General features: G+C 38.9%; 1 protein-coding gene across 1 annotated transcript in view; it reads right to left on the bottom strand.

The window, feature by feature from the left end:
• The window catches only part of NUP210 (nucleoporin 210), a 117,625-nt gene that overhangs the window by 50,149 nt on the left and 52,176 nt on the right, over positions 1–15,300 (bottom strand). Inside the window, exons 14-20 of the mRNA XM_024208793.3 lie at positions 14,646–14,791; positions 10,623–10,844; positions 9,037–9,210; positions 7,364–7,556; positions 6,864–6,970; positions 4,137–4,241; positions 3,897–3,998 (exon numbers count right to left, since the gene is read on the bottom strand). Coding sequence (XP_024064561.2) covers positions 3,897–3,998; positions 4,137–4,241; positions 6,864–6,970; positions 7,364–7,556; positions 9,037–9,210; positions 10,623–10,844; positions 14,646–14,791 — 1,049 coding nt within the window. The remainder of the gene's footprint in view (positions 1–3,896; positions 3,999–4,136; positions 4,242–6,863; positions 6,971–7,363; positions 7,557–9,036; positions 9,211–10,622; positions 10,845–14,645; positions 14,792–15,300) is intronic.

Here is a 15,300-nt window from a genome sequence, read left to right as displayed (position 1 = left end):
CTCTCAAGAATGGACAGTTTATCTGAGCTGCAAGGGCATTCGGAGCATTAGCATGCAAATGAGCACAAGTGGAGTTTATATTATGTGGCCTGCGTTCTTAACCAGGGTGCAGCAACTTTAGTTTTGCAAGGTCTCTGTGTATTTATGAGTACAGTTCTGCAAAATTACTCATTTGGGCTTAAAAGTATTTGAGAGCAAATTTCTATTATTGGCAAAGTTTACAAGCCTCATTCAGGCTTGAATTTGTAATCTATATACCGGCTCCCCACTCCTTCCTCAAAACAACAAACCCATACGATGTATCATAATTTGTCTATTTACTCCACCAATGGTGGTAATTTAAATTTGCACAACCCTAATATTGATTTGTAGCCTCTAGTCTCACTCATACTGAGGCGCGTGCTGACTTCCCTCATGAGTCTCTTTAACCTTATGTAATGTTTCCAAGGTCCACTGACTTTCAACAGTCCCTGCAGAAGGAAGTTTCTTACCCTACGCAGGGGTTCTCAAACTAGGGGTTGGGACCCCTCAGGGGGTCGTGAGGTTATTACATGGGGGGGTCGCGAGGTGTCAGCCTCCACCCCAAACCCCGCTTTGCCTCCAGCATTTATAATGGTGTTAAATATATAAAAAAGTGTTTTTAATTTATAGGGGGGGGGAGGGTCACACTCAGAGGCTTGCTGTGTGAAAGGGGTCACCAGTACAACAGTTTGAGAACCACTGCCCTACAGTAACTGGAGTTCTTTGAGATGTTGTAGTCACTGTTGATCCCACTCTGGGTAAGCACCTGCTTCACACGTGTAGAACTGGATTCTTTTGAAAACCACTGTCCATCAGGGCCACCCTGTGCCTCTTCATGTTCTCATTCGAGGTTATGAAGGGAGGGCAGAATGACCCTGCCCCAGTTCCCTCTTAATTCGCAGCCCACGTTGCTGAGAAGTGGGGATGGAAGGAGAGTGGTGGGAGTCATGGTCTGATAACATCTTGAAGAACCACCGTTACTGCAGAGTATGCGTCAGTGCAGCTCCCGCTGTAGGTGACTGGCAAGAAGTATCCCTTCTGGATAGTGGAATGAGGAGTACCAGCCGCATCAGTCAAATAATGATCGGAGCTCTGCCCTCCTGAGCTTGACACCAGAGCCAGCCACCACGTCAAGGTTCAGTCACACTGCCAAGGGCAGCAAGAGGAAACTGAGGGAGGGTTGCAGCTGCCCCGCTCTTTATGCCTTTATATGGGAACATGAAGAGACACAGAGTACAAGTATGGCTCCAGTGGCACCCCTATCAAAACAAAATCGAATTCCATGTGCACGCACATCTCCAGTGGGATCCACACTGACACATACTCAAAGAACCACCTTGGGGACATGCTAAGTGTTGAGGACTTGAAAACAGAGGAAGTCATTTAAAGATCTCTTTGAGAGAAAGAGAATAAAGAAAACTGACTGTAGAGCTGCTGGGAGCATTGTCGTCATCCCCGTGTAAGAGATTAAGGAAGAAAAGACAGTTAATTCTTCCTTGAAAAGTGCCAAACATGTCATCTGATGCAAAAATCCAGTCCAACTCGCCAGAGCAACAGCCAGGAATTGTGACGAGTTATCATCACCCAATTAATATATATATATTTATTTCATACAAATATTTAGGAGAATAGGAAGGGATCCGACCAATTTGCATTTCTAATTCTGAATGTGTTCTTTCCGAAGGCACATTAGCACTGATTTATGGATGTACACAATGAAAATCATAACAGGAAGCTGGACTGACCGAGCGTGGAAAAAGATGCAGATTGCTAGAGTTATAGCAATATGTGTTGAAATAAGAGTAGGATGTCTGCCATGTAGCTAGTTTTATTATTACAATAAAAGCAAGTTGTTGAAATGCATTTATGACTGCATTTCTCTACTGTTATCCAAGTCTACCTTCTGCTCCTTTTAAAATATACATTTATATCTCTAGTATGGTGCATTATACATAGTTATAATTTATTGTACTCCATCTTCAGATTAAAAAGCTGAATGGTTAATTCTTGACATAATAAAGTAAATGGAGAGTGGCACATTTTCCCTCAAGGTGTACCACCTGTATTCTGTACTGACTGCCTGCAGACCCCTGTAAGTACCCTGAAAGACGATGTTGCCATTCAGGAGATAGGCCCCAATCCTGCAAACACTTATACACATAAGAACATAAGAATGGCCCTACTGAGTCAGACCAAGGTCCATCTAGCCCAGTATCCTGTCTTCCGACAGTGACCAATGCCAGGTGACCCAGAGGGAATGAACAGGTAATCATCAAGTGATCCATCCCGTGTCGCTCATTCCCAGCTTCTGGCAAACAGAGGCTAGGGACACCATTCCTGCCCATCCTGGCTAACAGCCATTGATGGACCTATCCTCCATGAATTTATCTAGTTCTTTTTTGAACCCTGTTATGGTCTTGGCCTTCACAACATGCTCTGGCAAGGAGTTCCATAGGTTGACTGTGAGTTGTGTGAAGAAATACTTCCTTTTATTTGTTTTAAACCTGCTGCCTATTAATTTCATTTGGTGACCCCTAGTTCTTGTGTTATGAGAAGTAGTAAACAACACTTCCTTATCTACTTTCTCTACACCAGTCATGATTTTATAGACCGCAATCATATCTCCCTTTAGTCCTCTCTTTTCCAAGCTGAAAAGTTCCAGTTTTATCAATCTTTCCTCATACGGAAGTTCTGAACCTTTTCCAATCCCAATCTTTTTTGAGATGGGGTGACCACATCTGCACACAGTATTTAAGATGTGGGCATACCATGGATTTATATAGAGGCAACATGATATTTTCTGTCCTATTATCTGTCCATTTCTTAATTATTCCCAGCATTCTGTTCGCTTTCTTGACTGCCGCTGCACATGCTTAACTTTACTACCATGAGTAATTCCATTTAAATCAATGGCGTTACTCATGGTACTAAAATGAAGCACATGCATGAGTGTTCACTGAATCAGGACCTAATACTGGTTACAGTAACACTTGAATAATTTCTAGATCATGGGCAAAATGTAGCATGACACAGACTGTTTTATCATGGAAAGGAGAAGGACAAAACACTCATGAAGTTCAACTCTGGACCCCTCCATGAAGGTCTCATTTATCTGGGAAGCATTTAGGATGGGATTTACAAAACCACTCAAACTGACATTGACTTCCACGAGAGCAGAGTTAGGCCAGTACCAAGCACATCTGAAAATCTCAGCTTTAGACTTCAACGAACAGCACTACAGAAAGTCTCAGAACAGCTCTATAAAAAGGAAGAACAGATTTTAAACAGCAACTATAAATATTTAAATCTGACAAATTTACTTTGTTTGTTTGTTTGTTTGTTTGAAAGGACAAAAATGCTTGTACCGGATAAGTCATTTATATTGTAGGAGGAGACCTACTACGATAACAAAAATAAATTAGCACAAATAAAATACCTGGAAAATCTTCTACAATCAGAGACATTACAAGAAAACACTTCATCTAGAAAGAGCATTTACTGTCAAATGTTAGTGTCAAGTCTTTCCTTATGTCCTTGCCATGCAAAACTAAGTAAACTCCTCCGCTGTTTCCTAACCAAAAAGATGGACAATATAGATCTTGACCATAAAGAGTGCAAGAAACTACTCACTAGATCTTGCTGTCAAATGTGGTGTGATAATAGAAAATGGAAAGGCACCAACAGGAAAGAAAATCAAAGGATTTTTACAATCTCTTAGTAAGTGCTTCCCTTCTCTTTATAATTTGTTAACAGTACAATTTATTACGAATCATAACAAGCTGTTATCTCTCACCATACCAAAAAGTAACACTGAACAATGAGATTAGCATACTCAGATCATTAAAATAAATACACTGAAGTATTATTCTACTCACCAAAGCAATGCCTCGAGCTTCCTGATAAGCCACTTTTACAACATTTATAATACTGGTGTTGATGAAAAAATACCCAGAACCCTCTTTGATGAGGAGCTCTGCCTGCAAAAAGGAAAAGCACGTGGGATTACATCTTTTTAGTACATTGGCAAAATTGTAAAACACTTACTCTCTGAGCGTTTGTGACACTCCACCTCCCCCCAGATATAAATTAAAATAATTAGTAAGAAGATTCTTTACCTTGACATCAGGATGATTGTAGATTGTAACATCACTAGGACTCACTTTCACATCTTCTACAAGTATCAGCTCAATGGTGGCAGACACAGGGATAAGAGGTTCATACTGAAAGGAATAATGCAAATTATTGATCAATTGGGATAGCACGCAATTAAAAGCCAAAGGAGAGTCAGTTACTCCTCTACGTCGGGAAGGATGGATTACCTAGATACGTAAATGGACAACGGAAGTGGAGATTAGGTAACAGAACGTCTCCAACGATCAAGGTACAGATGGAGTTGCTTATCTGTTATGTATGCAGAGGTACACAACGCATGCTGCAGTGTTCTGCATTATGCCCCAAAATGCAAGACAAAGAGCATAGGCCTGTGCATTAAGAGCTTGGAAGGATTAATTTATGATGATTGACATACATGTGTAGGGTTTATTAGATCTCCAGAGACATTTTGGAGGCCTGATGTTACAAGTTTAGATAGAATTCAGTCTTTCTTGTCCTTCCACATTTCCTTTTCGGAATTACACATAAGTTATCCACAAAAATCAACAAATAAAATAAAATCAACCCACAATTACTTGCAAGTACATAACCGCTATACAAAATTGTACTACAGAATCTGGTTTAATCATTTGATCCCAATGACGTTAAGCAGGAAAAATGCAGAGCAGCCTTTTCAGGGGAAGTTAGTATTATATCCCCATGCAAGCCAATTAGTTAAATTATTTTGCTCAATATAGAGAGGGATGTCATCCACAATGAAACACTTGGGTGCTTTACTTAAAGAGAGGACAGTCAGTCAAGACATCTTAATTAGCATAGCTATTAACAAGATATTTGTTTTGGGGTTTTTTGTTTTTAAGAAAAAAACAAAACAAAACAAAAAGTGCCAGCTTTCTTTGCCATAATGTTCATGCTGCAACAGGAATGAGCAAACAAATCAGTATTTTCTGTCATTTAAATTACTGATGTATGTGTCTGGATACCAGAAACTGGCTGTGTAACCAATCTTTGCCATGGCAAAATACAGGTTTCTCCCAGATCTGGAATTCAAAATGAATGAAAGCCAAAAGCTGGTACCTTAGTGTGTGAAGTCATTTTGTGTGGGTGTTTTATGGAAAGGATAGCCCAAGAAATCAGTCCTGCATATTTTGGGGGGGAAATGTAGAATTTTCCAAACTCGAAGAAAAATTCTACAAAGTCACTATTTCTAGGTATCTGTCGATCTCTCAGACTGCCTACCTGATGTTTGGTGTTGAAATGATGAAATATAGGGCAACTGTTATTTGTTTGTCTTAAAATAAGGTAGAATTTGAAGGATCATATAGTAATACCAGGGTACTATTACATTCCACTTTCCTTACAGGAATTATAGAAGAGGGACTGAATAGGTCAGGGGAAAAAGAGACACAGACCCATTCACCCTCTATGTCAATTTAAATCTAGTTCTGTGTAATCATGAACAAAAAGAATCATTACCATCAGATGGTTTCCAAGAGTTGGTTTCAGTCTAATTCCTAGTTGGGCACATGCCCACATGATACAAAACAACTTCCCAACTGGAACGAATTGGGATCCTTGCTGGCAATCTCAGTGCAGAGCCAAGGACTGAATGGCAATTCTGATTATCCTCCCACTCTTACAGGATCTCACCTCCAGAGCAGAGCTGGGGCATACTGACAAAGCAGGGAGGAATTCACATGACTGCTGTCCAAATGTATGTTATAAGCTAAGATAACTTCAGTCTCCTGGGCAATAAATTCTGCACTTTGCTTGAATCCTACATGCACCTACGCCCCTAGCAGGGTTTTCAAAGAACCACTTAGAAAATATTTTTAGCAAAGCCCTAACGCTGTTTATTCTATTTTACACAAGTAATTAGACCTCCAAGACAAACAATATGTGATGCAGGGTTATTTTGGCTTGTTTGGATTTGGTTTTTGTAAATTAGTAACTTGCTCTGTACAAGTCCTAGCCGATCCCACAAGGAAATGCTCACAACCCTCCCTTCTCCAGTTTAAAAATATGTATTTTTCAAAAATTAGGTCACTAATTTGAGTCAGACTTCACCGCTTATTGAGACTGCTTTTTGCTGCCACCCTTCTGTGTGTTTATAAAATGTCTACTTAGTTAAGCATTTTAAGGCAGATACTATGGCTCTTTATATATCTATATACATCCCCTAGCTAGCACATGGCTGGTACTATACAAATAATAACCTCACTGCTCTAAAAGACACAAGTCAAGTCGAACTACAGAGATACAGTCTGACAATCATCAATGTGTCAGAGTTGTAAAGGCTGAAACTTTCTGTTCTATTTTGCAACTAAATCCTAAATACAGTCGTTTCCCCAATGACAGTTGTATCAAGCAAATGGTTGCTTTAGTGAAGGACAACCTGACAAAGCTTCACTAATCCATAAAAAACCCTGAATCAAAGAAAATGAAGCAAAATAAAGTATGAAAATTCTTTATAATCCTCTTATCCAGATCATGAAAAAAGAACCAGTTATATTTAAGGTAGGTAAATAACTAAGAATAAAGAAAAATAAAACAACTGGGGACACTATACAAATAGATTGATGTGGTTCTGTCTTGGGAAAATGTTAATAAAGGGTTATCTTATCATTTTTAAACTCATTAAGCATAATGCAGCAAGGAAATGAATATATAGGGCAATCCTCATTAGGGCACTATGGGAAAAGCAGAGAGTAAATTATACTTCAAAGTACCGGTATATTCACTTTAGCTGCACTGAGATGAGACTGCTGGTATCCTGTCGCAGTAGCGGAGACAGCAGTTGTTCCAGACTCACGATGAACTAGAACAGTTTGCAAGCCTGAAACAAAAACAAAGTGACAGTTTTACAACAGGAAGAGCTGTTTACTAAATTTCAGCTTAAAGCACTCCCAATGAAGTCATATTAATCAGGCTGCGGGGCAGAAGGAGAGGGGAGGTTATGGCCATTTAAAATTAATGCTCAACATCTTTTCCACTTTTATTTTATACATTTTTAAACAGCCACGGATTTTTTTTTTTTTTTACATGCAGATTTCTCTTGGAAAAATTTCACACCATTAGAAAACAAGCTTTAAAAAATTAAAGGTGATTGAATGTTTTGCGGGTCAGATTATGGAACTCCATTTTCTTGGCTCTAGCATAAACATCACTAATTGTAATTAACCCAGTCTTCCTCCAAACAACATAGTGCTTAATCTTAACTGATCTGTACCATGCATTTTCTTCTGACCACTTCCATCCTCTTTTAGAGACAGCTCCATCGGCATACTGGGCTCAATGTTGGCTAAGGAAACTTTTGTTGATTCCCAGTTAATACCAAGAGAACTGAAATTATCAAATTTACGCCCCTGCTGGTCAAAAGCAGCCAAGTCCAATACTGGATTGCGATAGTTTGAAACAGGAACCTGAAAAGGAAAAAAAAAAATTTTTTGGACTGGAAACTGAAGAGATGCTAGGATCCCTTTGATCCCTGAAAAACAATTACATGCAGCAGAATGGCAACTTTCGAACAAAGACATCACCTTGTTGATTTCAATGAGATTTTTAAGGTAAAGTTTTGTCATTAGAACATTTCATAAGAAAAGTAATGGTAAACCAATATTAGATTGTACTTCAACTTTTTTTGTGTGCCAATGAGTCTACTTATAAAACACTTGACAGGTCTCTGGATTCTGAAAAATGAAAGAGGTCTGGAGATATTAACTTGCTATTACACACAAGATGCATTTCAGGGTTATAAATCTTTCAAAGGGCTACTAATGATATCATAAACTTCAAGTCTGATGCCTGAGGATCAACAGTGACAACAGTTCAACCCAAAACTGTTTTATAACATGTTAAAATATCTACCTCAAGACATTAAAAAAGACAACAAAGAAAATATATATAGTTACACATAAAGGCAAAACTTCTAATTTTGTGAAACTAAAATGTTTTGTACTTATGAATGCTGATGCTAGGATGCCATGAATGTCACATGCTAGCAGGGGAGCACAAAGTTTTACTCATTTGGATGATGGAGTCATATGTCCTTAACATAGGCATAACCACCAAATAAACATTGCCTGTGTATTCTGGGACAGATTTTCAAGCATGCATGCACTTTTACATACGCCCAAATTCAATGCACAACACTCTCTCCCATGCTAATTCATGCACGCATGTAGGTATTTGTACACAAACAGTTGCGCCTATACAAGTTAGGCACATGTGCGTATTCGCAAGCATTTTAAAATCTGGCTCTATCGATACAATAAATGTGGACTATCCAGATTAGAATCAAAGGATATGAGGAACAACTGTTGTACCCAGAAAGAGTTGTCAAAGACATATTTTTGTTTAAAATCAGATAAACAGCATAGCTGACCTGCATTTTGTTTATACTAAGTTTTCAAACAAAAATACAAAACAAGGATGTTATCAAATATACACCAAGAACTGGGAGGTCAGAAGAAGGGAACAGAACAGAATCAAATATTGCAAGAAACCCATGTAAAGCAGAGAGTACATACAAGGGAGGAGTTCCTCTGTCCTTATCCCAGATGACCCATGAAATCCTAGGAGGTCACTCCAGAGGCCCTCTGACAGGGGCACTTGGAGGCCAGAGGACATGACCCACATGGTTTTGCACACACATCCTATTAACTGGTTTGGTTCCTATACACACACTCAAACAATCCCCTTAATGCCCCTACATTCTGATTATTCTTGTTCCTAGCACGGGTGGAGTTGGAGTTGGAGTGCTGGTCAGTCAGAACATAGGTGCTCATTACTGCCGCTCTTGCAGCCTGTGAGCACGGCTGTTTCGGGATACTGCCACATGGAGGCACAATTTGCCTTTTAGAGGTGAAATGAGTGGATTGCTCCTGTGTCATTATCACTTACCACTTGCTTGTTTTGTTGCAGCAAAGGGCAGGAGAGGTCAAGCTGAGGATTTGCATAAATAGGAGTCAAAGTGAGTCGGGAAGGGGCTGCGCAGATAAATTTCACAACGGCAGGTTCGATGGCTGGAAAAGGGTTGGTAACTGTGGGCTTATTTCCAACGGTTAAGGCAATCACCTGTATGACATTTGGGAAAGTCAACAAGAAAGCAAAGAACAACGGAGTGCAAGTATATTTTACAGGTATAACTATCCTGCTTGAGGCATCTCAGTTATTTTCTGGTGTCAAGATAGAATAAATAAGATATGATATGAAGGGCTCATGAGTTCATGCCCCAATCATTTTCTATACCACAGACAGACAAGTGAAAAGGATACATTTTAAATGCTGTTCCAGACCATTATCAAAGCACAAATTCTCAGTCCCTTTTCATAGTTATTACTATCTCACCAAACTGACAAGGCGGCGGCTTTCAGAGCTTATAAAGACAGTCATCTGGGGTCACTCTCTCATAGGAGGGAAAGGAAGCCAACAGGGAACTGAGCTGGACGTCCTGTAGCCACTTCAGCAGCTTTAAAAACGGCATTTTTTTTTTCATTTTTTCCCTACAGCTCTCTCACATGATAATATCAGACTGAATTAAGTGCAGGCACCTTGGGTTTTCCCCTTGTTGGCTGCCTATGAATAATCCCTATCAGCTATTGGTGAGAATTATTGCAATACCATTCAAATGTGACCATTTCTGTATCATAAAGGTTCCGAATTATATTTTCTTACAGGAGTCCCCGATGGAGAGGTAACAGCAAGAAACTGTTTCTTTTGGACTAACCCTGCTAGATTCAATTGGATTTTGTGCAGTATGCATTTTGGGATGCCAGCTACATTCGGTAGTTAATAGCCCTTGGAAGAGGATTAGGTAACTGGTCAAAATGTAGACCACAGCAAGGCAATATACAAACTGAATAGTGTCTGCAGGCAGGGGAATTCACTTCTACTACGTATTGCAGAAACAAGCGCTAATGGATCTTGGCTGTGTGTGTACCCAATCTTTGAGCATTAGAGCTGGACACCTTCCCATAAGTGACTGGATAAGTGGCATACCAAACTGGTACACCACAGAGAGAACTTGGGGCCCCCTTATTGATATTTATTCAAGTCAATGGAGCTACACCAAGGATTAGTTTGATCCAGTATTGCAAGTTAGACTAAAGAGTTCAGTCTCTTCTTAAAATAACCTTTTGCAATTATCTTATTCATGGTAAATAAATCCTTATAGCTGCCGTTGAATGTATCTGTTTTAATACCTTCCACGATATACAGTTACTATGAACTGGCTTCATACTACAATAAAGCCATTGTAATCCTCTTTATAACAATTTCAAAAATGCTTCACTCTTGACTGATACCAGACTGAACAGAGTTCATAAGCGATAGGCAGTCATGTACTTATTCAAGTTCCATACTGGCTTATTACAAAAGCTGTTAATCATTTGGAGGCTATACTTTATCATAAATCAATCTGGCTTCTCTTCTCAATTACTCTGCCCAGGATTTGACAGAGAACAACATAAATAGCTTCTTGCACTTACTTGTTCTCCCAGGGTTTTGCAAGATACTCTAACCCAGTGCTGGAAATGATTCCGAGATGTCGGAGGCCCAAATAAAGATAAACCAATACTTTCTGTATCTTCAGCAGTGATGTTCCTAAAGAATTGTGAAGGTTCCTGTACCCATGGTCTTGGTCCACCTTCAAACAACATGTCTTTGGAAGAACCCAAAGTTACCAAGGCAACAGAAGAAGGATCTATAGTCTGGAAATGAACAAAAGTTATACTCATTCATATACACCATAACATACATAAATATATACATATATACATACATATACACACACACACACACATATATATATATATTAATATGATACTGAAATCTATCAGGTGACCATACTTTATGTGAAATTTTTCTCATTCTCAGTGGAAGAGCCGTTTGATTATCATTTCTGTTTAGCTGATGAGCTGTTCTACAAAAACTTTTATAAATATGGTTAATTCAGAACACAGCAGTACTAAAATGATTAGCAACAATTAAAAGTAAACTTTGCTCATTAGGGCTATGCCCACAGTGCCTTAGGAACTCTGTTTTTCCTTCTATTGATGATAATTCTCCAATCTCCCCCTCTTATGTTAACTGAGCTACTCCGGGGGGAAAGAGATTCTGAGTAAAATCCTGGTCCCACTGAAGTAAATGGCAATCTTCTCATTTATTTAAATAGGGCCAGATTGCACCCTCTATCTTTTGAAACCCTTCAGGTTGCTTAATCTCCCAGGTACAGCTGTTCTTCAGAACCTGCATTTTACACCCTGACTTTATTTACCCCACTAAATGAAACGAAGGTCTCACTTCAAACCACTACAGGAATATTAGAACAAATTCTGCACTGATTTAAATCCTAGCCCATCTCATTGATGTTGCCTGCAATGGAAATCAACAGGGAAATTGGTTTGACATTTTTAATATACAAAAAATCATCTGTTTCAAGTGTTCCACAACCTGATGTTAGTAAGACAGACCAAGACTGATCTGGACATAGGATGGCTCAATTCTTTCTGTGAAAATTCATGCATGCTGGTTGGAGGAACATGGTTATAAATACTGGGCACAGACTAATTTTCACTCAACCTTCATAGGTTATTCTCGTTGCACAGACATCCACATGTTGCCAAAACTGTAATGTTTATTCATTCATATGCTTTTGCCCTGTCCTGGACTCCTAACTATTTGTCTTCTTTTGCCAGGGATTCTTACACTTTTTCGCTCTGTGGACCACTTCATAAGAGACGTTTTAATGGAAGACAACTCCTCCCAATGTCTCACCCCTGCATTTTTATACATAAAAATGTTTCATTCTTCAGATGGCCACAACAAGGAAGAGTACTATGGATCACTGTTTGAAAACCACAGTTCTAAGGTCTTTCTAAAGTTCCTGTCACTGTGCTATCTAAGCACTGGCCAACAATGAAAAGATAACAGAGTAATCCCTAGAGTAGTCTATCCTCCCCCCTTCCATACACCCATGTCCCTTTTATTCGTTGCCCCCAGAAGGGATGCACTGATGTCGTATCTGTAATACTTCTAATGAATAGATAATATCTTAACTCAATGGGAGAGAAGATCTTTTATTCTGTTCTGGATAGCTCAACATCCTCCTGTCTGAAAGATGTGCAAGGATCTCCTCTTTTTGAGAGTTAGGTTTTTTTATGTAGTACTCAGCCCAGCCAAGGAACCCAGCCCATAGGAAAGAATAGGAACATACAGCACCCAACCTTCAATTCCTATGACACATCATTTAATGTCAATGGAGTATCAACATTTTTCAGAAAAATAGAAATGCCATGACCTCACCACCTCCTCTGCACCAAGCAGGGGACAAGGTGCATTGAAGAGCGCAAACTAATTAATGAACCCTATGATGCATCTCAAGGGCACTGCATTAGAATCCTCACTTTCCAAATGGGAAACCAAATGATCAGAAAGCCTTGATGAATCAGCAGCAGAACCATGGTCCAGTGCTCTGAACACAAGACCATACTTCCTCATTCAATGAGAATGTTAACAGCACAGCACAGCACAGAAATATTTATATTTATCAAGCCATATAAAATGTTTTTATGTAGTACTCAGAGCTGAGTTTAGAATACTTTATACTTTATAAAAGTAAAATTGCAATAAATATAGCCAGTAATTAAGATGATGGAATGATTATTGGCAGAGGCGAAGCAGAGTTCAGGGGATGGGAGTGGGACACAGCAGCAAATGGACTCTTATTTTATTTGTTTATTTTATTTTAACTATGTTAGTCAAGTATATTAGGTTAAGACAGACTAGTGTGTATTTCCAAATTGATCCCCACTTTCAGATTGTTGGACAGAACATGCCCTTGTCAAAAAATCTCTACAATGAGCCTTGGGGATGAAATACAAAATTAGTGTTTTAGTTCCATACGAGTGAAACAGGATTTCTTTTACTCTGATCAATGCCGCAGAAACAACTCTTGGACAGAATGTAATCTTTTAAAGTGAAATCATTGTTAGACATATGCAAATTTATTTATTCCAGATTCTGAAACACTGCTATCCTAACATGCAGCAGTGGTAGACTCTGTGGATTCAGTCACTGGCATCTAATCATGAAGCTGACACACTGTCCTATGCTTCTTAATCATTCCTTGGACTTGTGAATACTGTCCTTTAAGAGGTTCTTATTTCACTTTGTAACCTGTCCAGTGGTGAAACACATTTTAATTGTTTGCAAGGAAAAAAATACTCAGTTCCACAGACTACACAGGCCACCAGACTCTGCCTTTTTTGCCAAATAATAATTTTGTGTGCTGTGACTACAGGGGTAATAGGCTACGCTTGCTTCTACCTGCTGCTGTGGCCATGCAATTGTGACTGCTCTCATTACTAGCTTATTAGGCCAATCGTTAATCATTTTAAACAGACAGTTAGATACAAGGAAGGCTTTGAACCTCCCACCACTTCAAAGTTTACTGATGAGTAACTAATTAATTCAACAGTTATAATATTTTTCTCCAAAATGTATCTGAGTTCAGAAAGATTCAATTTCTTGAACTGATTGACAAGTCCAGATCTCTTTATAAACCTTGTACTATGTGTTATCATTTAGCAGCATATTTTCTCCATTTAATTCACCTAATAGCAACTTCATCTCCCAGGATTTTATATTACTCTTATTGAGATCTGCAATATACTGCCTTTGCTTCATTACTGTGGTTTTTATATTTCCTTTTTGAAGTGAAGATGACTGTGGGCAAATTTAGTACAATATTCATGAAAGTTAGAGACTAGCAAAACTAGCTAAAAACAGGAATAGTCTGAACAGCATGTGCACCCAAGTTCTCTTACTCTCACATGAAATGTCCCTAGCTTCTGTTTGCCAGAAGCTGGGAATGGGTGACAGAGGATGGATCACTTGATGATTACCTGTTCCATTCATTCCATCTGGGGCACCTGGCATTGGCCACTGTCAGAAGACAGGATACTGGGCTAGAGGGACCTTTGGTCTGACCCAGTATGGCTGTTCTTATGTGTTCTTATATGCATCACTCTTCCAGCAAATCCACACTCATGCTGACAGTATCCCCTGTTATTTTAGTCCTAGGTCTTTTCTTCAGACCTGTCTATCTGTGATTGTTTTCGGATAGCACCAAACTCACTTTCATTTCTGAACTAAGGGAGAAACAGAAATACAGTGCACTAACCCACTACAGAATTCTGCCAAGTCCTTTGTTTGGCTTGGGGCACTGATTTGGTCAAGAAACATTTCAAAGACATCAGGTAAGTCGTGGTACAGAAATCAAACTGCTTGCAGTAAGTATTGGCCCTGATTCTGAAAAGTATTTAAGCCACTGGTACTTAAGCACATGCTTAAGAAACATGATTACCTGAATTGAGACATCCCCAGTCAATGGACTCTCATTTTCATATACTAGCACATAATATCAAATCTCAGTTAAGATTTAAATGAATTTTCAAGAGTAGACTGTTTTAAGAGCATCAATTAAAGAGAATATCTTACTACAGGCTTACTTTTAGTGGTAGGTAGGCAGCAATGGTGATGCTAGCACTAAGGTGGACATGACCATGAGTGTAACTAACAACAAGTGTTGTGTATCCTTGAGCCTCAGCTTTCACTCTGACTCCACTGCAAAAATCAGAACTTGGCATAAGTCTCCCTGTCAAAAAAAACCCAAACAAATAAAGAGTAAACATTTGGGGAGAATAAGCGAGACATTTTAATACAGATTTTAATATAGCTTTCTTGACAGTATTACGTTTGTGCTAGAAATATGCAGGGAATATGTACAGATAATTTCAGTGACTGCACGGAGGAAATGCAATACCCATAGCTCTATTGAATAATGTATTGTCATTAGCCTCAAAACTGTCACCTTATGAAACATACAAACTTATTAAACTTCTTTTCCTTCCAAATTTTTCTAAAAGGACATCAGTCTTCTCTTTGGGATACAGAGTAATATAATTTGCTCTTTCTTTTAGCAGAGTATTTTTTCCTTGCTGTTCTAAATTGAAACTGGCTTGTAATTAAGCCAAAATAAAATGCACAGTTAAAGCAATCTTTACTGCACAGAGCATGATGTATTACCTACATTCAAGTTAATGATTAAGTTCTAAGTTTTATCTAGGGGAAATTAAGTTCTTAGTTTCATGGCACGTGCCTGTT

The sequence above is a fragment of the Terrapene carolina genome, unplaced genomic scaffold (genome assembly GCF_002925995.2).
Source record: "Terrapene carolina triunguis isolate 2854851 unplaced genomic scaffold, T_m_triunguis-2.0 Scaffold439, whole genome shotgun sequence".
NCBI lineage: Eukaryota > Metazoa > Chordata > Testudines > Emydidae > Terrapene > Terrapene triunguis.
Note: the sequence above shows the minus strand (reverse complement) of the source record. Positions and strands in the feature narration are given on the sequence as shown.